The sequence below is a fragment of the Lutra lutra genome, chromosome 16 (genome assembly GCF_902655055.1).
Source record: "Lutra lutra chromosome 16, mLutLut1.2, whole genome shotgun sequence".
Taxonomy (NCBI): Eukaryota; Metazoa; Chordata; class Mammalia; order Carnivora; family Mustelidae; genus Lutra; species Lutra lutra.
The window spans coordinates 47,935,757-47,954,074 of NC_062293.1; the positions used below are offsets into that span (position 1 = coordinate 47,935,757).

General features: G+C 36.3%; 2 protein-coding genes across 9 annotated transcripts in view; one reads left to right on the forward strand and one right to left on the reverse strand.

Moving 5' to 3' along the window:
* Nucleotides 1–18,318, reverse strand: part of LOC125086968 (ATP-sensitive inward rectifier potassium channel 12-like) — an 874,374-nt gene that overhangs the window by 505,123 nt on the left and 350,933 nt on the right. The gene's annotated exons all lie outside the window — the stretch shown is intronic.
* On the forward strand, nt 47–17,064 carry SPATA22 (spermatogenesis associated 22). 6 transcript variants are annotated; one of them, XM_047706726.1, is made up of 10 exons: nt 51–136; nt 612–668; nt 1,557–1,670; nt 3,535–3,663; nt 6,410–6,470; nt 6,602–6,697; nt 10,194–10,527; nt 12,914–13,043; nt 13,502–13,599; nt 16,769–17,064. In XM_047706726.1, the coding sequence occupies exons 3-10, from the start codon at nt 1,628–1,630 to the stop codon at nt 16,958–16,960; spliced, it is 1,083 nt and encodes a 360-aa protein (XP_047562682.1). In that variant the 5' UTR covers nt 51–136; nt 612–668; nt 1,557–1,627; the 3' UTR covers nt 16,961–17,064. The 6 variants fall into 6 exon arrangements, with proteins under 6 accessions (XP_047562679.1, XP_047562682.1, XP_047562678.1 ...); XM_047706727.1 differs by having other exon boundaries at nt 56–130; XM_047706723.1 differs by lacking the exon at nt 612–668 and having other exon boundaries at nt 47–130.

The following is an 18,318-nucleotide window of genomic DNA, read 5'->3' on the forward strand; positions in this document are numbered from 1 at the left end:
GCGCGTCTGCGTAAAGCCGGACTTCTCGCGCTTTTTCGGAGGCGGGGAAGTGGGCCGTAGCTGACTGGAGTGTGTCCGCGGGAGGCAACAGGCCGAAGACGACGGTTTTTGGAGGCGTAGGAACCTGAAGGTTGAAGTTGCGTGTCGTGTTGGCTGGAGGGTCAAGAAGGGAAAGACTGTATTATCCCTAGTTACAAACTTCCCCCGTCCACAGATCAGTAGAGGTCGTTGGAAGAGAATTTATCCCTGACTGGGCCGCCTAGGAGGAGCCATAATAGGCCCTCCTGGTCGCCATTTGAGACGAGACAGTGGGCTTTGGCGGGGGGGAACTGGGAGAGGGTGTGTGTGTGTGTGTGTGCGTGTGTACATTGGGCATACTTTTTGCTCATCGATGCTGTTAACCGCATTACTGCCATCTGGGTCCAGTTAGAAGTTGGGGTCGGGCAACTCGGGGTCCCTGACTCCATGGTCTGGGGGAGGATGCTTATTTTGTTTGCATGGTATTCAGAAATGTAATAGCCCCTGTAAGCCCCTCTCTAGGTTCAGTGTGTGAGTTACATTGGTATTTCTTTGATGAGAAAAAGTCGCACAATCTCTCTTTTTCTTCCTAGAATGACATCAAGAATATTTTCTAAAGGGCCTGCTATATCCGGCTTCAAGCCCAGGATGTGGAAACAAAGCAGAAACAGTCTCTGCACTTATGTTTCCCAAGTTTTATTTCTATAAGTGTTATTTAGACATTAATGTTTATCTCAGTACGATTTACATTGTTGTATTCATGTCTATTTTCCTCATTGGATAGTGAGTTTAGGAACAGAAATTACCTTGTTTACGTTTGTGTTTTGCCTTTTCATGTAATAGGTAAGTGTTTGTTGAATTAAATTGCGATTGAAATATATTAGGACGCTGAACATGGAAAAAATTACAACATACTTTGTTGTAGAAGAAAAAACAAAAAAACTTCTTTCACCTGTTGGAGTTATGTAGACACTGAATAGAAACTTATCATTACAATTATTCTGGATTTTGTGGCTTTAGTCTTTGATATTATATAATACAGGGGTCTCAAATTAATGGCCAAAGCAAGTGATCTCCACAGTGTTTTGAAGTGAGATAGAGCTTGTTCTCATGCTGTTAGTTCAATTGTTTTTGTTTCGTTGGTTGCCTTGTAAGCATACCAGTTTGCCAGTGTTGTAGTCCATTTCCGTCTTTATAAATTTGTTTCAGAACTGTTGCTATTGTGGGTCCTTGACCCTAGAATACATTACATAAAGTGTGTGCAAATCCGTGCATGTTTAGGAAGAGAGGTATAGCCACTTTAGTCCTAACCAATTTCGAACAGAGTTGGAAAAGTAGATTGTTACAAATTCTTATGCAGGAAGAAAAGATGCTGTAAAGTGATTTCCTTATCAGGTTTGAAACCATAGTGTTAAATCAATTGACCATAAGTATAAGGACAAATTTCTATAAAAAAAAATTAATTTCAGTAATTACTAGGCTGAGAATTTGATTTTTTTTGTTGATACAATTTGAGTTGCAAATTTCTTTCTTTGAAGATTTTGTCAGACAACTTCATTTGTAAATTTGGAATGCTAAAGAAACGTTACAGACTTTGATATTGAAAAAAATGAAGAGAAACCTAAGTGAAAATTCAACTCGAAGTACAGCAGGTATTGAACAATTATATTCAATTTTATTTATTAAATTTTTATTTTAAATTTTGCATATTTTTGTAATATATATTTACAAATATAATTTTTTATATATTATATATTTATATATTATATTTATATAATTTATATATTTATAAATAAATTTACAAATATAACATATTTGTAAATTTTGTGTATATTTGTATATACCATGTAAACCTTGTGAAGTTTATAGATGGAACATTTTGGAAGGAACTTTTTAAAAAGATTGAACATATAGTCTAGCCTCTTTACTTTTAAGGTCCAAGGAAATAAAATAACTTAGTCAAAACATTTAGTGGCAGAGGTAGGAGTAAAATGAAACATTCCTGGATTTACCCTAGCATTCTTTCTACAAACTTTATGTGCTTGAGTTGTTGTTCACTTTTAAGCTGAAAACATAGAAATAGATTTATTTCTATTTGTATTTGTGACTTTCTTATTTAAAATATTTCTATCTCCCTAACAACTTCCCTACCATTTCTGCTTTCCCAGTTTATTAGTTAGTAAAAAGATAGAGGATAAGGATGAAGAGAACCAGGAGTCTAGTGATAATGCACAGTGAAGACAGTAATAGCTATTTATGATAGCTGTACTGTATTCTAGCATTTAATTATATGTATTAATTTTTTTAATCCTTACACCAGCCCTCTGGGATAGGCATTATAATTGTCATTCCTGTTTTCCAGATGAGAAACTCAGGCATAGAGAGAGGTTAAATAAGTAATTTATGAAGTGGCAAAACCAGCATTTGGACTTAGGAATCTGGCTCTAGTGGTCATGCTCTTAATTACTATATTTCCCTCCTTCTCTGTGTATGTCATAATAGCAGAAGGAGTTAAGGAAATTGCCCAAATTTATACTTTGAATTTGTGATTCAAACTCAGGCAGTCTGATTTCAGAGCTCACATAATTTTCCCAGCTTTTTATCATACAGTTATCACAGAGTCTAGATTTTCTCCATAGTATACGTGTTGATAGATCAGCTAGGGTATGATCTAGTGGCAAGATAATCTGAACTGAGATTTAGGAAGCTTGGGTCCTATCTAGGCACTGTGCAAGCTTTTCAGACCCCTTTTTGTCTGAGATCCCTTCTAGTTTTAGTGTTTATAAATTCTGACTTTTGGTTTGACTTGAGATCCCAGGCCTCCCATCTGGAGGACTTGGATGTAATATTTATTTATCCTCATGTGGATTGAATATTATCACTTTAAGCATTCAGAAAATTATCCACAGAAAATATCCATTACAGACACCTGGAGTGCATGTTAAAATTGCAGAGTTTTGGATTCCAAACTAAATCTGTTGAAATAAATCCATGAGAGTGGGGTCTAGGAACTGGCGTGTTAAGGAAAATTCCACGTAAATCTTAGACTAAAGTTGGAGAACCATGGCTCTAAAGGGTTTGCTGTCACAGTCCAAAGAGTGGTTAGGGTTTTGGAAAGCATGGGTCAGAGTTTGGTTCTCCCTCACCTCTATTGTATTTGAAGGGCCCCCTCCAGTTGACATGGTAATAAGAAGCACAGAAAGGAAATAAGGAAAACAAAAAGTGGATTTGGAAAGGGTTGGGGGGTGAGGAAGGAGATGGGAATTACTTCCAAACAAGTGAAATTAAATCAGTGTTAATGTAGAACAGGAAAGGAGTTTTTAATAGAGACAAATGAGGTTATTTGGGACCTTAAAAAGAATGTAAAAATCAATCCAAAGATACAGAAATATATCTGTAATAAATATAAAATTAACATATAGAAGTAGACAAATCAAAGTTGTTATTATACACAATTATTCCTTAACTAGATCTATTTGCCTATTATGTACTAATTTATTGGTACATTCAATTTAGGCTGTTTGCCTGTACCATTGTTCAATCAGAAGAAGAGGAATAGACAGCCATTAACATCCAATCCACTTACAAATGATTCAAGTAGCAGTACTGCTTCTGACAGTTATGATTTCCCTCCTTTACCACCAGGTGAGGAAATATGGTGAAAATTTTCAAAAAATAGGAATTAAGATTATAGAATTCAACATTTTAATTTTATTACAATGGAAATAGAAAGTTTATTTTTTTTATTCTTTCCCCTATCCAAATATAGGGATTAGTTGGCTCTTTCTGAACATTCCAGTACAGTAGTTTGAGTTTCCTTGTCTACAAGGGTGGCTTAGCATTTAAATGGAGTATCTTAGATCTGAAGCCTTTGTTCTAATGAAGTTGTAACCCACATTGTAAAGATTTGTTTTTTTTTTTCTTTTTCAAGATATATGGATATTGTAACTTAGGCATGTGGTGATAAAGAGTGGTAAAACTCAAGTTGCCTCAGGAATTGGGATATGTGTACACATGAACACAGGAAAAATGGGAGAAAATTTAGACCTTAGGAAGGATAGAAGCCTAAAATTTCTACTGCTTGGCTTTTTTCTCTTCTGAGCATTTTTGCTTTTCTTCATTTGTTACTTTATTTCTCTCATCCAGTTGGCTTCCTTATAACTTCAACTAGCCCATGAACTAAATTTTCCTTGCTGGAAGTTGACATAGCCTTTTACTTCTAGTTCTCAGAGTCCATCGTTGACTGCCTTCTGTATCTTTTGATTAAATTCTAAAGACAGCCTTTGGTTCAGCACATCTTTTTAAGTAAGGTCACTAAAATTCTGGTTTAGCTTTATGATTAGGCCTCTCATCTCTGTAACAGTTAGCTGTGGTGGTGGGTGCTGAGCGGTCTTAATGTTTGCTGACTTTTTATTTCTCTTCAGAAAAAGGCATGGACAGGCAGGCATTCTGAAATATACTTGGTATATGCTGATTGTATACATTTACATATTTTTGAGGATACCTTAAAAATCTTTAATAAGATCTTTTGCAACTAGAATTTTAAAATTTCTCTCCCTTCCTCTCTCTCCCTCACCCCTCCAGGCCTTAGTCTGCTTGTAAATCTATAATTATTTTTTTTCTTCCATATTTGAGGAATTCAAAGTAGGAATTTTTATATTATTTTCATTTTTATTGACAAAGGAAAAAATCCATATGGATGTACATAAATTGGCATTTATCTGATCATCCTCTGCCATGTAAAAAAATTCTCTGACATTTAAAGTATTTTTATAAATAGCATGAATGTTGTCCTCCATAGGGAAATGTTCATCCTCCTGAAATACTGAACTGTCCAAGCTCTGAGCAGGATTAAAATCTGTCAGAGATGTAATATGATTCTTATATTGGGTAAGAGATATGGCTAGATCAGTGTTTTTCAAATTTTCGTCTTGATCCATTAGTTTGAAGGAAATAGAAGAGAATAGAGTAGAATAGAAAATGTCAGGGTGCAACACACATGGTAAGGATACAAATTGATATTGCAGTTTTGTTATGTTCTCTCTCCTTTGTCTCTCTCTCTCTCTCTCTCTCTCATGTACACCATGCATCTGTGTACGTGTGTGTGCACGCATATATTCTGGGCTATGTTATACTTTTTGCTGTGGGTTGGGTTCAAAAAAATTGAAGAAACATTGATTACACTAAACTCATGCTACAAAGTACAAGGTACTACACTAGAACTGATCATGGAAAAGATACAGATTAAACTACTACCTTTGTTTAAAATACAATGAGATTAAGAGTCACTTATGCTTTGTCTCCCTCCCAATCCCATCTTGTTTCATTTACTCTTCTCCTACTCCTTCAACCCCCCATGTTGCATCTCCTCTCCCTCATATCAGGGAGATCATATGATAGTTGTCTTTCTCTGATTGACTTATTTCGCTAAGCATGATACCCTCTAGTTCCATCCACGTCGTCGCAAATGGCAAGATTTCATTTCTTTTGATGGCTGCATAGTATTCCATTGTGTATATATACCACATCTTCTTTATCCATTCGTCTGTAGAGTGACTCTTAATCTCACAAAACAAACTGAGGGTTGATGGGGGGAGGGGGTTGGGAGAGGGGGGTGGGGTTATGGATATTGGGGAGGGTATGTACTATGGTGAATAGTGTAGTAGTAGTAGTAGTATGCTGTGAAGTGTGTAAACCTGGCGATTCGCAGACCTGTACCCCTGGGGATAAAAATATATGTTTATAAAGCTGTAAAAAAAAAAAAAAAAAAAAAAAAAGAAAGGATGAATACCCAAGTTTTGTAGCAACATGGACGGGACTGGAAGAGATTATGCTGAGTGAAATAAGTCAAGCAGAGAGAGTCAATTATCATATGTTTTCACTTATTTGTGGAGCATAACAAATAGCATGGAGGACAAGGGGAGATGGAGAGGAGAAGGGAGTTGAGGGAAATCGGAAGGGGAGGTGAACCATGAGAGACTATGGACTCTGAAAAACGATCTGAGAATTTTGAAGGGGTGGGGGGTGGGAGGTTGGGGGCACCAGGTGGTGGGTATTGTAGAGGGCACGGATTGCATGGAGCACTGGGTGTGGTGCAAAAATAATGAATACTGTTATGCTGAAAAAAAAATAAAAATAAAAATAAAATACTTGATTGCTAAGCAATGCTAAAAAAAAAAATACAATGAGAAAGGAAGACATCTATGAAAATTAATAAGGCAGGCTGTGACAAATTCCACAATAAAGTGCTGTTTGAAGAACATACCCGTATCTTCCAAGTCCTTTTCTTCTCCAGGCTTTTAGTTTTCCACCTATTAAATAAATATGAAGTGATTATTTTAAAAAAATGCTATGTATCTTACTTTTGTCTATGCTATTTGTATCTTTTGAGATTGGGCTTGGGAAGCTGTGAATCCAGAGTTTCCTCCTTCAATGAAAACAATGAACACAGGGTAGGTGGAAAAATATATACCACTGACTATATGTGTCTGTTACTGACTGATGTTATTCTTCATTGTATATTTTACATTTCTCAGTTTGGAAACAAACTATTAATATTTAATAAGACCTATTTCTTTGAAAGGCAAATACCACATTCAGTTTCTCATCCTCTGAGAAGTCAAGATTCCATGTCTAAGTCTACTCAATTAAATACTGAAAGAAGCAAGAGTCACTGGAGGTGAGTTTACTTAAGATTTTTCTTTTTTTTTTATCCCTTCTCTTCCCCCCCTTTTTCTCTCCTCCATTTCCTCTTCCTTCATCTCTTCTTCCTTTCTCGGACAAAATTACATTTAGGAAATTTTTATGCTAAATAGTAACTAACCCCATAGCAGTATTAGCTACGTTTTATAAAAGAAGTTTAAAAATGCTATATAAGACTTTAATAATAGGCAAATTTTTTTAAAAAATGGGCAAATTTGTCAGTGAATATGTTTCCAAAGCATTCTTCACGTTATATAGAAATTTCTGCCTCTATTTGTCATCATGCTACATCATTAATAATCTAATTGACAGTAGGTAAAGAGTCAGGAAGAACTGTATTTTAGAGTTGGATATATTTAGGAATTGCCAACCAAATAGAATGGTGAATCTCACCCTAGTAAGACAGTCAGCTCCATAAACAGAACAGAGTAAGAAAGAAAGATGAGGACCAAAATGTATGTACATAAACAGTAGTAGGTTCTCAGGAAATGAAGATGACCGTCAAGGAAGATGGAGAGAATGCTCCCGGATTATTGCTATAAGAGTCTAAGTTTAATCCCTAAATATGATGAAAAAATAAATAGTTAGGGAAAGGACATGGATTATTTGTTAGGTTGGATTTTAGTATTCTTGAGTAACTAGTAACTACCAAAGGAAATAATTTTGGGAACAAAATATTAGAGAAACAACATCAAACATATGTCTTGTATCAGTCTTGTTTAGTGCTGTGATACATTATTTTAATAATCCTTACAGCAGGGGTGCCTGGGTGGCTCAGTGGGTTAAGCCTCTGCCTTTGGCTCAGGTCATGATCCCAGGGTCCCGGGATCGAGCCCCACGTCTGGCTCTCTGCTCAGCAGTGAGCCTGCTTCCTCCTCTCTCTGCCGGCCTCTCTGCCTACTTGTGATCTCTCTCTCTTTCTGTCAAATAAATAAATAAAATCTTTAAAAAAAATAATCCTTACAGCAATCCTGTAAAGTTAACATTACCTTCACTTTTATTAGAGATACCATATTTTTTAAAGGGGAGAAACATTAATAAAATAATTAATAAGTACATCAAAACAATATACATATTTTAAAATTAGTTTTGATCATACTGGTTTCCTCAGAACCAGTTAGTTACTTTCTTTAGAACCAGGGCTTATTACCTAGGCCATTCAGTGGTTTGAGATCGTCCTCAGAGGCAGAGTTTCAGCTGCAGATGCTATAAGAAAATGCCTTCTCACTGGCATTTGAGAATTAGGTAACATTGTAATATGGACAGGCAATCAGTATTAGATATTCCAATTTGAAATCATAGATAATCTATCAGACAGTTGGACTATAACAACAGAAAATCCAGGAGCAAAAACCATTTGAAAACCCAGTTAGGTGGCTGGTAATCTGCTGAAGCTCTTTTAACTGGTTCTCTGCTTAGGTTTAAAATCTCTGCTTTATCTTCACATCCATGTAGCCCCCGTTAAGAGCTTGTTCTTGGGATCTCATTGGACACCTAGATCCAAAGAGAAGGATCCAAAGCAGACACTACCCTTCCCTTCTCAGAAGCCACTACAGATTTAGTGCCTTTCATGATCTGGTTGGGATTTGAGGACATGGCTGAGCTAGATTGGCTGCTGAAGCAGCATCCTTGTGTGGGCTCACGCAGGAAGGTCAAAGGATTGTGGTTCTTCCAGGGCTTGTCCCCAGGCCAGGAGCGCCTCCTAGACAAAAATGTGGGAAGAAGTTAAAATGCATTATCAATAAGGAGCTGTGAGGGGTGCTTGGGTGGCTCAGTGGGTTAAAACCTCTGCCCTTGGCTTGGATCCTGGGATTAAGCTCCATATCGGGCTCTCTGCTCAGCAGGGAGCCTGCTTCATCCTCTCTCTCTGCCTGCCTCTCTGCCTACTTGTCTGTCAAATAAATAAATAAAATCTTAAAAAAAAATAAGGAGTTGTGAAATAAAGAAACTTTTCTAAATTGAATAATAAACATAATTTTTATAGCCATGAGAGGAGAAAGGTGAAGTTTGGTTTCTGTTCTCTCTACTGAAAATAAAATTGCTCTCATATGAAGAGATGGTGAATGTAGGGAAAATTTTAAAGAGGTGTATCAGTTAATTAATAAAAATACAAGTAATTTTTTTCCTGGATATTTTGAAGTTTGTGAGATTTATCAACTTTTAAGGTTTGAAATTATTCATGATTTCTCCTGTCCTTATTTTCATACCTAATTTTGCACCTAATTTACTTAAGAAGGCTGCCCACATTAACAATCTTCAGGCCCCATACAGTCTGGACTTGTGCCTGGTCACTAGGGAACCTGTATTATTTTCTCTAACAAGGGATGAGTTGTATTATTTGCCCCCTTGTAATACCAGTGATATTTTCAGGAAAATTACCCAGAAATAAGAATTTGTGACCTGGATTAGTTTCTCCCTGTTGAACTCTTAACTGGTCTGCTTAGAAATTATACTTTGGATTTTGACCTCATTAACATCATGTTCTCATCAGCTAATATAATTCACTTAGATTAATGTAGTTACTAAAAGGTTGCAACAGATTCATTAATTGGACTTTTTAAAAAAATATTTTATTTATTTATTTGACAGAGAGAGATCACAAGTAGACAGAGAGGCTGGCAGAGAGACAGAGGGAAGCAGGTTCCCTGCTGAGCAGAGAGCCCGATGCGGGACTCGATTCCAGGACCCTGAGATCATGACCTGAGCCGAAGGCAGAGGCTTAACCCCCTGAGCCACCTAGGCGCCCCCCATTAATTGGACTTTTCAGCTAATCAAAGTTATCTACACTGCTTATATTTATTCTCCTTGTGATTTAAAATCACCTATAAGCCATAACTTGTTAAAATTTTATTGTAGAAAATTTAAAAAATAAATACATAAAGAAGCAGGTAAATATCTTCAGAATCTTACCAATCAGAGACAACTCTGTCATATGAAAGCCTATAGTTTAAAAAATATACTTTATAACATTAGACTCTGAGTTGGGAGACTAGGATTCTCTGGGTTCCAGATTGACAATAACTTGCTGTATAACTTCAGGCAAGTTACTTCCTCGGTTTCATCACCTAAAAAGGGAGGTATGATCTATTGCAGAGTTGTTGTGATAATGTATTTGGGAGTTCCAACTAGTCAGTAGTTACAAAGTACTTTATAAATCATAATTTTTCACTATTAATTTTTTATTTTTTAATTTTATTTATTTTTTTAATTTTTTAAAAGATTTTATTTATTTATTTGACAGAGAGAGATCACAAGTAGACGGAGAGGCAGTCAGAGAGAGAGAGGGAAGCAGGCTCCCTGCTGAGCAGAGAGCCCGACGCAGGGCTCGATCCTAGGACCCTGAGATCATGACCTGAGCCGAAGGCAGTGGCTTAACCCACTGAGCCACCCAGGCCCCCACACTATTAATTTTTTAAAAGAAGAACTATATAGAAACAAAAAAACTAATATTAATTTTAAAAAATCTATTACAGCTACAGGGATGGCAGCAAAAATACCAGCTGGAAAACATCAGACAGAAATGATGTTAGGCCTCAATGCAAAAGAACAAACCTGGTGGCAAATGATGGAATAAATTCCTCTTGGGGAGCTCAGCAAGGGAAACAATTAAGAATATCAGAACCTCCTAACTTATCTCACCAAAGAGAAGCCAAAGTACTCAGACAAACACATTCGTCAGAAATACCTGGCTCCACAATGAGAGGTCTAGACAAAAGCAGTGCTTTACAGGCATTTAAGCCTAGTTTTCAACAAAGTCTATTTAAGAAGAAAATGTTGGATGATATTCCAGAAAAAAGTAGTGTTAAGGTAAACTTTATAAATATGGATCATTTACATTTAAAAATATGAGATAAATACTTAAATTACAGAGATAAGAGCATTTAAAAATCAATCTCATGGCATGCATTACATGATTCACACAAATGCCTGGTCCCTGGTGTAGATGAATGTTTCAAAATATTTTCTTTGTGATTATGAATGACTGCTCCTTTTCATAGTTGCCTTAGAGTGTGCTACTGGGTTCTGAATCTCACTGTTGATTGATGATTGAGATGATGAGAGTTTATCCATTACTTACAGAAATTTCTCCCAGTCCTTTATGTGTCAGTCTAATTTTTTGTAACAGGGGTCAGCAAACTCTTTTTTTAAAGGGCCAGATAGTAAATATTTTTTTACTTTATGAGTCATATTGTCTCTCTTAAGTGTACCACTCAGCTCTACCATTGTAGTTTGGAAGCAACCATAGACAATACATAAATAATAGACTTGACTGTGTTCCAATAAAAGTTTTCAAAAAGAGACAACAGGTTAGATTTGGATTGCAAGCCAGAGTTTATTTTACTTTTCCAGCTTCATATTCCATAATCTACAAATTCTTTTATATACTAGCCATTTCAGACCTTTCACAATTCTCTGAACATGATATGCACTCTAATATGACTCTGCTTTGGTTTAATTTTTTCCCTATATCTATATATCAGCCTTACTTCCCCCTCTCACCACTCTTTGCTCTAATTGTTCTTTGTAAATATCTTTTATATATTTTGTGTGCTGGTTGTTCACTACCTTTCTTCCCTTGTACCCTGGCCGAAGAGATTCTTTACTCTCCACTCTCGGTGCTCTGGAAGGCTGAGTTGTCCTACGTAGTGCAGCCTCCTGAGGTCCCCAGGCTAGCTCTTGTTAGGGGTCAGCCAATGGGTGTCACTGGCAGGAAATCAGAGGGGAGGGAGAGAGGTTGGGTTTTCCTATTTTCTCCCTGTTTAAATGTTGTATTGTGGGCAGTAGCTGTCCCCAAATGATACAGCTCTTCGATGAATCCAGCTTTCACAGGTGTGATAATTTTATTTCTTTCCCTTGTCCTTTCAGCCTAGGAATAATAGAAGTCTCTTATTGTTGTTAGTCTTGAGAGCTTAAGTACCGTTTGTCTTGCCCATACACCTGTTAAGAAGTCTTTTCGGGCGCCTGGGTGGCTCAGTGGGTTAAGCCGCTGCCTTCGGCTCAGGTCATGATCTTGGAGTCCTGGGATCGAGTCCCACATCGGGCTCTCTGCTCAGCGGGGAGCCTGCTTCCTCCTGTCTCTCTGCCTGCCTCTCTGCCTGCTTGTGATCTCTCTCTGTCAAATAAATAAATAAAATCTTTAAAAAAAAAAAAAAAGTCTTTTCAACAAGCCATTTGGAGCTTTTTTTTTTTGCTAGAAATCTGACTAATGTAGCATATATCACAGTGGCTTTCAACCTTATGTTTCCTTGTACAAAAGAATGATAGTTACTTTAGTAACAATTGTTCATTATGGCAGTAGCTCTCAATGGGAGATATTCGTATCTTGGTTAGGAAGGGGAGGAGGAGGGAAGGTAACTGTAGTTAGAAAAAAAAGTCCCATCAAGTATTCTTTGATGTGCTCCCACCCTCACAAGGGAAAGTACCCTCTTCCCCTCTGAAATTAGTACTTGACGTACTGTATTCTTAGTTGATCTTTAAAAATGCCAAACACATTCTCACCACAGGGCCTTTATATTTTGCTGTTCCCTCAACCCTCACTTAACAACCTATTTAAATAATAATTCCTATTTCTCTTTATCCTTTTACTCTGTTTTTCTTTAATTCATAGGATATATTAATTCCTGACATTGTATTATGTATTTATTCGTTTATTTTCTGAATACTCCATTGGAGGGCAATATCGGTGAGGTATCTTGTCTGTTTTGTTCAGTGGTAGTTCCTCATTAGCTGTGTTTGGCACATAGTAAATGCCAGTAAGTACTTTTGGAATGAATGAGTAAGTGTGTTTGACTCCCCTGTTAGAGTGTGAACACATTAGGGAAAGGAACTATGTTTTATGCACCTGTGTTTATCAGAGGATTGGCACACAATGCTCTAAAAATATTCAGTGAATAAATAAATGAGTGCGTGAATGTCCATACAAATAATTTTCTTCTTGGTTTATTGTTTTCAAGTATATCCTAGTTTCTCCTCCTATAAACTGCTAATGATGTCTTTAATTTAAGGGAATAACTACTAAAATTTTCAATATTTTCTTATATATTCTATACATAAGGACCTAGAATCTTTACATAGAAAGTGAAAGAGTGTGACAAGAAAAAAAAAAAAATGAATCGATTCTCGGCCTTTTAGCTAAGATCAAGTGTTTAAAAAAAAAAGGTTTTTCTAATGCTATGTTTTTATTTTTCAAAAGGAAAGCTCATTTTATCAGTTAAAGCTTAAGGAAAAAGATAATTCTTTAAGAATTATATCTGCAGTTATTGAAAGCATGAAGTACTGGCGTGAACATGCACAGAAAACTGTACTTCTTTTTGAAATATTGGGTAGGTATAGTACTTTGGAAAACCTCAGTAATACTATTTGGACAATAGTTTTAAATGTCTATAGGAATACCTAGGGGATCTTAAAAATAAAATTTGGAAAAGGATATTATGGTTTATTAGGATTTTCTTCATTTCTTAGATTTGTTATTGATTTCTGTGACTTAAGACGTATTTAGTTATTTTTGGTCGTATTCTTCTGATTCATAATGTTAAAATGGGAAAGATTGTTACAGGGGCTCTGTCTTAATTCCTGAGTTGAATAGGGCCAGAAATTGTTTTCCTTAGTATATAACAGTTTCAGAGATATTGTTCCCGCTTAAGATGTAGTCTTTATTATTGTATAAATAAAACTAGAAGAGCTTTGTGTAGGAATAGTTATTTAAATATTAGTTCCCACTGTTAAATTTTAGTTGCATTTTACCAGCACTGATTTTCTCCCCTATTTTAATGTTGCTTAGCTGTTCTCGATTCAGCTGTTACACCTGGTCCATATTATTCAAAGACCTTCCTTATGAGAGATGGGAGAAACACTCTGCCTTGTGTATTTTATGAAATAGTGAGTATTTGTTTAAATATTCTTTGCAAAGCTTGTGCCAACCAAACATACAAAGGCTGGTTATAATTCCATCATAGTAGAAATTCTGTTAACAATTTGGTATTACTTTCAACATTTTGTTTGGTTTTAATTCTGACTTTAAAGTTTATTTGTTCAGCTAATAGAGATAACCTACTGTGTGCCAGGTGCTGTACTAGATGCACGGGATACAAAGTAGAATATGAGTGCTAAACAGCTCTTTCTTTCAGAGTTTATTGTAGTCTCAGATAGAAAGAGGTACATAAATGTTACATTGTGGTATGATAAGTGGTAGGTAGAGGCATGTATGGTGTGCTATAAAAGTAGACAGGATGGGGCAGATCAGAGAAAGACTTTTCAAGAATGTAGTAACTTATCTTATCTTACATGTTTAAAGAGTAATAAATGAAGCCAAAGTGTGTTGGGGGAGGGGAGAGGTTGGAGGAATGAATTCTTAGGTAAGAGGGCAGCATATGCAAGGACATGAAGCTGAGAGCGTGGATTGTAGAGGAAACTGCACATAGTTTATAATCAACAGAGTGTAGAAGGACAGTGGTTCTGAAGTTGGAGGAAGGCAGGGAGTGGGCTGGGATTTAGGAAAGATTCTTGGTGACGAATAAGCCTGCAGGTGACAAAGGAGGCTGGAGACTTTGTAAAACTTACATACTTTGTAGAAGAGTTTGGTATTAATTCTGAAATCAGACTTGGATTCCAATTTTTACCCCACTATTTACTAGCTTTATGACCTTGAGTAAGCTGCTTAAATTCCCTGAGTTTTTTTAATCTGTAAAATGGGAAGACTAATTCCTACTAAAAGATTGTTTTGGAGATTAGATAATAAAATATATGAATGTACATTTTCTGACACATAGTAGATGAAAAAAAGTAATTATATTACTAATTTCTATAATATCTTTAATCCTTATTTTTCTCTAGTCTATTAAGTTTAAAAATCTTTTATTGAGGGCACCTGGGTGGCTCAGTTGGTTGGGCGTCTGCCTTCGGCCCAGGTCATGGTCCTGGGGTCCTGGGATTGAGTTCCGCATCAGGCTTCCTGCTCAAGCGGGGAGCCTGTTTCTCCCTCTGCCTCCTCTTCTCTCTCTGTTTCTCATGAATAAATGAATAGCATCTTTAAAAAAAATCTTTTACTGAAGTATAACATATACCTAAAAGTATACAAATCATAATTGTACAGTTCTGTGAGGTACCTATGACATATCACAAAGTGGACATTACCAAGGCTAAGAAAAAGAATATTGCTGTCACTCCATGCATCCTGTGTCTCCTCCCATTCTCTACCTCCTCTCTCCTACCTAAAAGTAACTACTATGCTGACTTTTAATATCACAAATTAAATCTGTTTAGTTTTGAACCTTATATAGATAGTATTATATGGTATGTCTTTAAAGTCTTTGCCTCAACACAATGTTTGTAAGATTCATCTGTTATTTTGTGAGGCTGTAGTCTATTTATTTATATTTCCATGTACAATATTCTGTTGTAAAACAATTTAGCTTTCTATTCTACTGTTGGTGATATCCAAGTTTCCAGATTTTTTGCTGTTATGAATAATATTCTATGAATAGTCTTGTATATATCTCTTGTGCATATGCACACATTTCTGTTGAGCATATACCTAGAAGTAAAATCACTGCATCATAGTTCATGTGTATGTTCCAATGTAGTAGTTATTTACTAAAGAATTTTCCAAAGGTTTGTACTTATTTCCACTCTCACAATCAGTGTAGACGAATTAACAGTTTTTCTGCATTCTTATCAACACTTAGTGCTGTCAGTCTTTTTTATTTCAGCTATGTAGGTTTTTAGTGCTACCTTACTTTTCTGCAGTTCCCTGGTAACTAATGAGCTTGAACACCTTGTATGTTTACTAGCCACTTAGACACCTTCTTCTGTAAAGTCTTTTCAGGCCTCTTGCTCTTTTCTATTGAGTTATTGTTTTATCCTTACTGATTTATCGGAGGTTTTTTGTGTGTGACTATTTTGGGTACAAGTTATTTGTCCATTATTTGTATTACAAATTTTTTCTCATACTCCATAGTTTGCTTTTTTAGTCTTTTGTTTTTTTAAAAGATGTATTTATTTATTTGACAGAGACACAGTGAGAGAGGAAATACAGGCAGGGGAGTGAGAGAGGGAGAAGCAGGCTTCCTGCCAAGTAGGGAGCCGAATGCAGGGCTTGATGCCAGGCTTGATCATGACCTGAGCTAAAGGCAGATGCTTAATGACTGAGCCACATGGGGCCCTGCTTTTTTAGTCTTAGTGATGGCTGTTGAGGAACAGAAATTCTGCTTTTTAATATAGCCTTTTTAGCAATTATCAATGCTACCTTTTATACCTAGTGTTTTTTATGACCATTTGGTGAAGGGAATTCCAGAATACTCACCTTTAATTAATGATTAGGAAGATTTGATGCTGGCTGGTCTTTTTCCATTTTATTAGTCCCATGAAATCTATAGCCCTTTTGGGTACCAACCCTAAGCTAAGGGTGAGGGTGAGAGTGGTGACCAGAATCTCTTTTCCTTGGGAGCCTCTGATTCCGTTTTTTATCTCCCAGTCCTAGGAGCCTGTCAAAACCTCTGCTCAGTTTCTTAGACTCTCAACTGCCTTGACTGTTCTTGACAGATAATCTCAAGGGGAAACATTCCTAAATGTCAAGCCCCACTTTGGACTTCTGTCTTTTCCCAGATGGGAGTCTCTCTACTCCCTCACTGCATTGGTATCTCTCTAATGTCTATGAGGAGATTTAAAAATATTTCATCCACCTATTTGAGTTGTTCTTAGCTAGACAGTTGGTCTGAACTACCTGGTCTGCTCTCTACTGGAAGTGGAACTCTAGCAGTCTAATAAAATGAATAATTCATGTGCCATTACACTGGGAGTTATTGTCTTTTAAGACCAATAGCTTACCAGCTTGTAAGAAGCCCTGCCCAGGTGAACATCTTTCCTCTGTGGCAGGACATCCATATATGCCTAGCTATCTTGGTCTTACAGGCAGTGGGGCCCTAAATCCGGTTGAGGGAATTACAGTTTTTTGTGGGTGATTCATATTTAGTTGGTCATATGATTAGTTTTAAAAAACTGAAATTCAGATGAATAATAACATCTTTGATATTTATTTTTTTAAAAACAGGATCGTGAACTCCCAAGACTGATTAGAGGCCGAGTTCATAGGTGTGTTGGAAACTATGACCAGAAAAAGAATATTTTCAAATGTGTTTCTGTTAGACCAGCATCTGTTTCTGAACAAAAAACTTTCCAAGCATTTGTTAAAATTGTAGATGCTGAGATGAAGTATTATACTGATACAATGAATGAAATTTAAATAGTAATAAGGGAAGTTTAAATATTATAATTTAAAGCATTTCCCTATTGTTTAAATGATCATCTCCATGCTTATAGCTGCTGTTTTTTGTAGTTCATTTGTTGAATTAAAATATTTCAATCCTTTTAAATGTGGAGTTTTTTTTTAATGAAAATGGTACATTTGCTAAAATTAAACAACCATTTCTAGATAAAAATCCTCAAAATAGTAGGAATAGATGCTTATTTAACATGATGTAATAATATATTTGAGTCAGTCCAAAAGCCAACATCAAGCTTAATGGGAAAATATAGGGACATTCCCACTAAAATCAGGAATAAGACAAGGGTGCCCACTATCGGTACTGTTACTAAGAATTATATAAGAACTGCTAGTCTATGCAGTTTATTTAATTATTTCAAATATTTAGTGTGCATATGTAATATATATTTATATATTTATATATAATTTACACTTAATTCTCTATTTTCCTATATCTGTCCTTCTAAAATGCATCTGCATTCTGGTCTTTCCTCCCTACCTCTCCCTGCCCTCATTTTTAAGATCTCAATTGCTCACTGCTCTATAAAACAAATAAGTGGAGGGGAGTAATAGTCTCCAGCTTCAAAAGCAATCAATTAAGATGGAGAAGTCCCTTGGAAGGTATATGGAAGGAGGATGCAGAGGATGATAGCAAGTTCTTTTCTGGCTTTGCAGTTACTGCCTTATACCAAAGTTGTGATGCCAGTTGGGAGATCACATCCCAAAAGATTGATGTATACTTCTATAGAATATGAACCAGGAACCCATACATGGTGCTACTTCTCCCATAGCCATGATATATGGGTCTGGGAATCCAGAGGTGGTAGCAGGACTGACTTTTGTCATTATTACACCAAATGATGACCTCACAAAATTTTTGCTTCCCACCCCGACAATTTTAGGCTTCTGGTTTAGCGATCTTAATTTCTGTTATAGTCTGGGTTGCTCAAAATGCAAACAAAATCTTATTATTTGCTAGTATGCTTTTGGTACTGTTCTCTCACAGGAAGAGACAGAAGGGTATAAATAATGAAGAAAGGACAACCAATAACTGGGGTGGCTTATTAAGTTGACCACTACTGGTGAATAAGGCTTGTTGAAATGCATCATAGAACCGTCCACCTTAGTGAAAATGGGAAGCGTATATTCCTTAGCTCCCACCACTTGTTTTTTTTAAGGGTTGGCACATGGGTCCTGAACTCCCTTACATTTTCAGGTGTGTATGTATCGGTATTAAACTGGCTACCTGTGATATTCTACTCCGTGAAAGCAGAAAAACCCTATGCCAGGACACAATAATCAGGTGGAGCAGGCCTGAGGTAGTATAGTTAGATTAT

Excerpts from the sequence above, each read along its gene's own strand:
- SPATA22 (XM_047706723.1), top strand. The coding sequence starts at position 1,628 with ATGAAGAGAAACCTAAGTGAAAATTCAACTCGAAGTACAGCAG. Across the intron at positions 6,698-10,193 it reads AGAAGCAAGAGTCACTGGAG|CTACAGGGATGGCAGCAAAA; the intron begins GTGAGTTTACTT and ends AATCTATTACAG. Across the intron at positions 13,044-13,501 it reads ACTTCTTTTTGAAATATTGG|CTGTTCTCGATTCAGCTGTT; the intron begins GTAGGTATAGTA and ends AATGTTGCTTAG.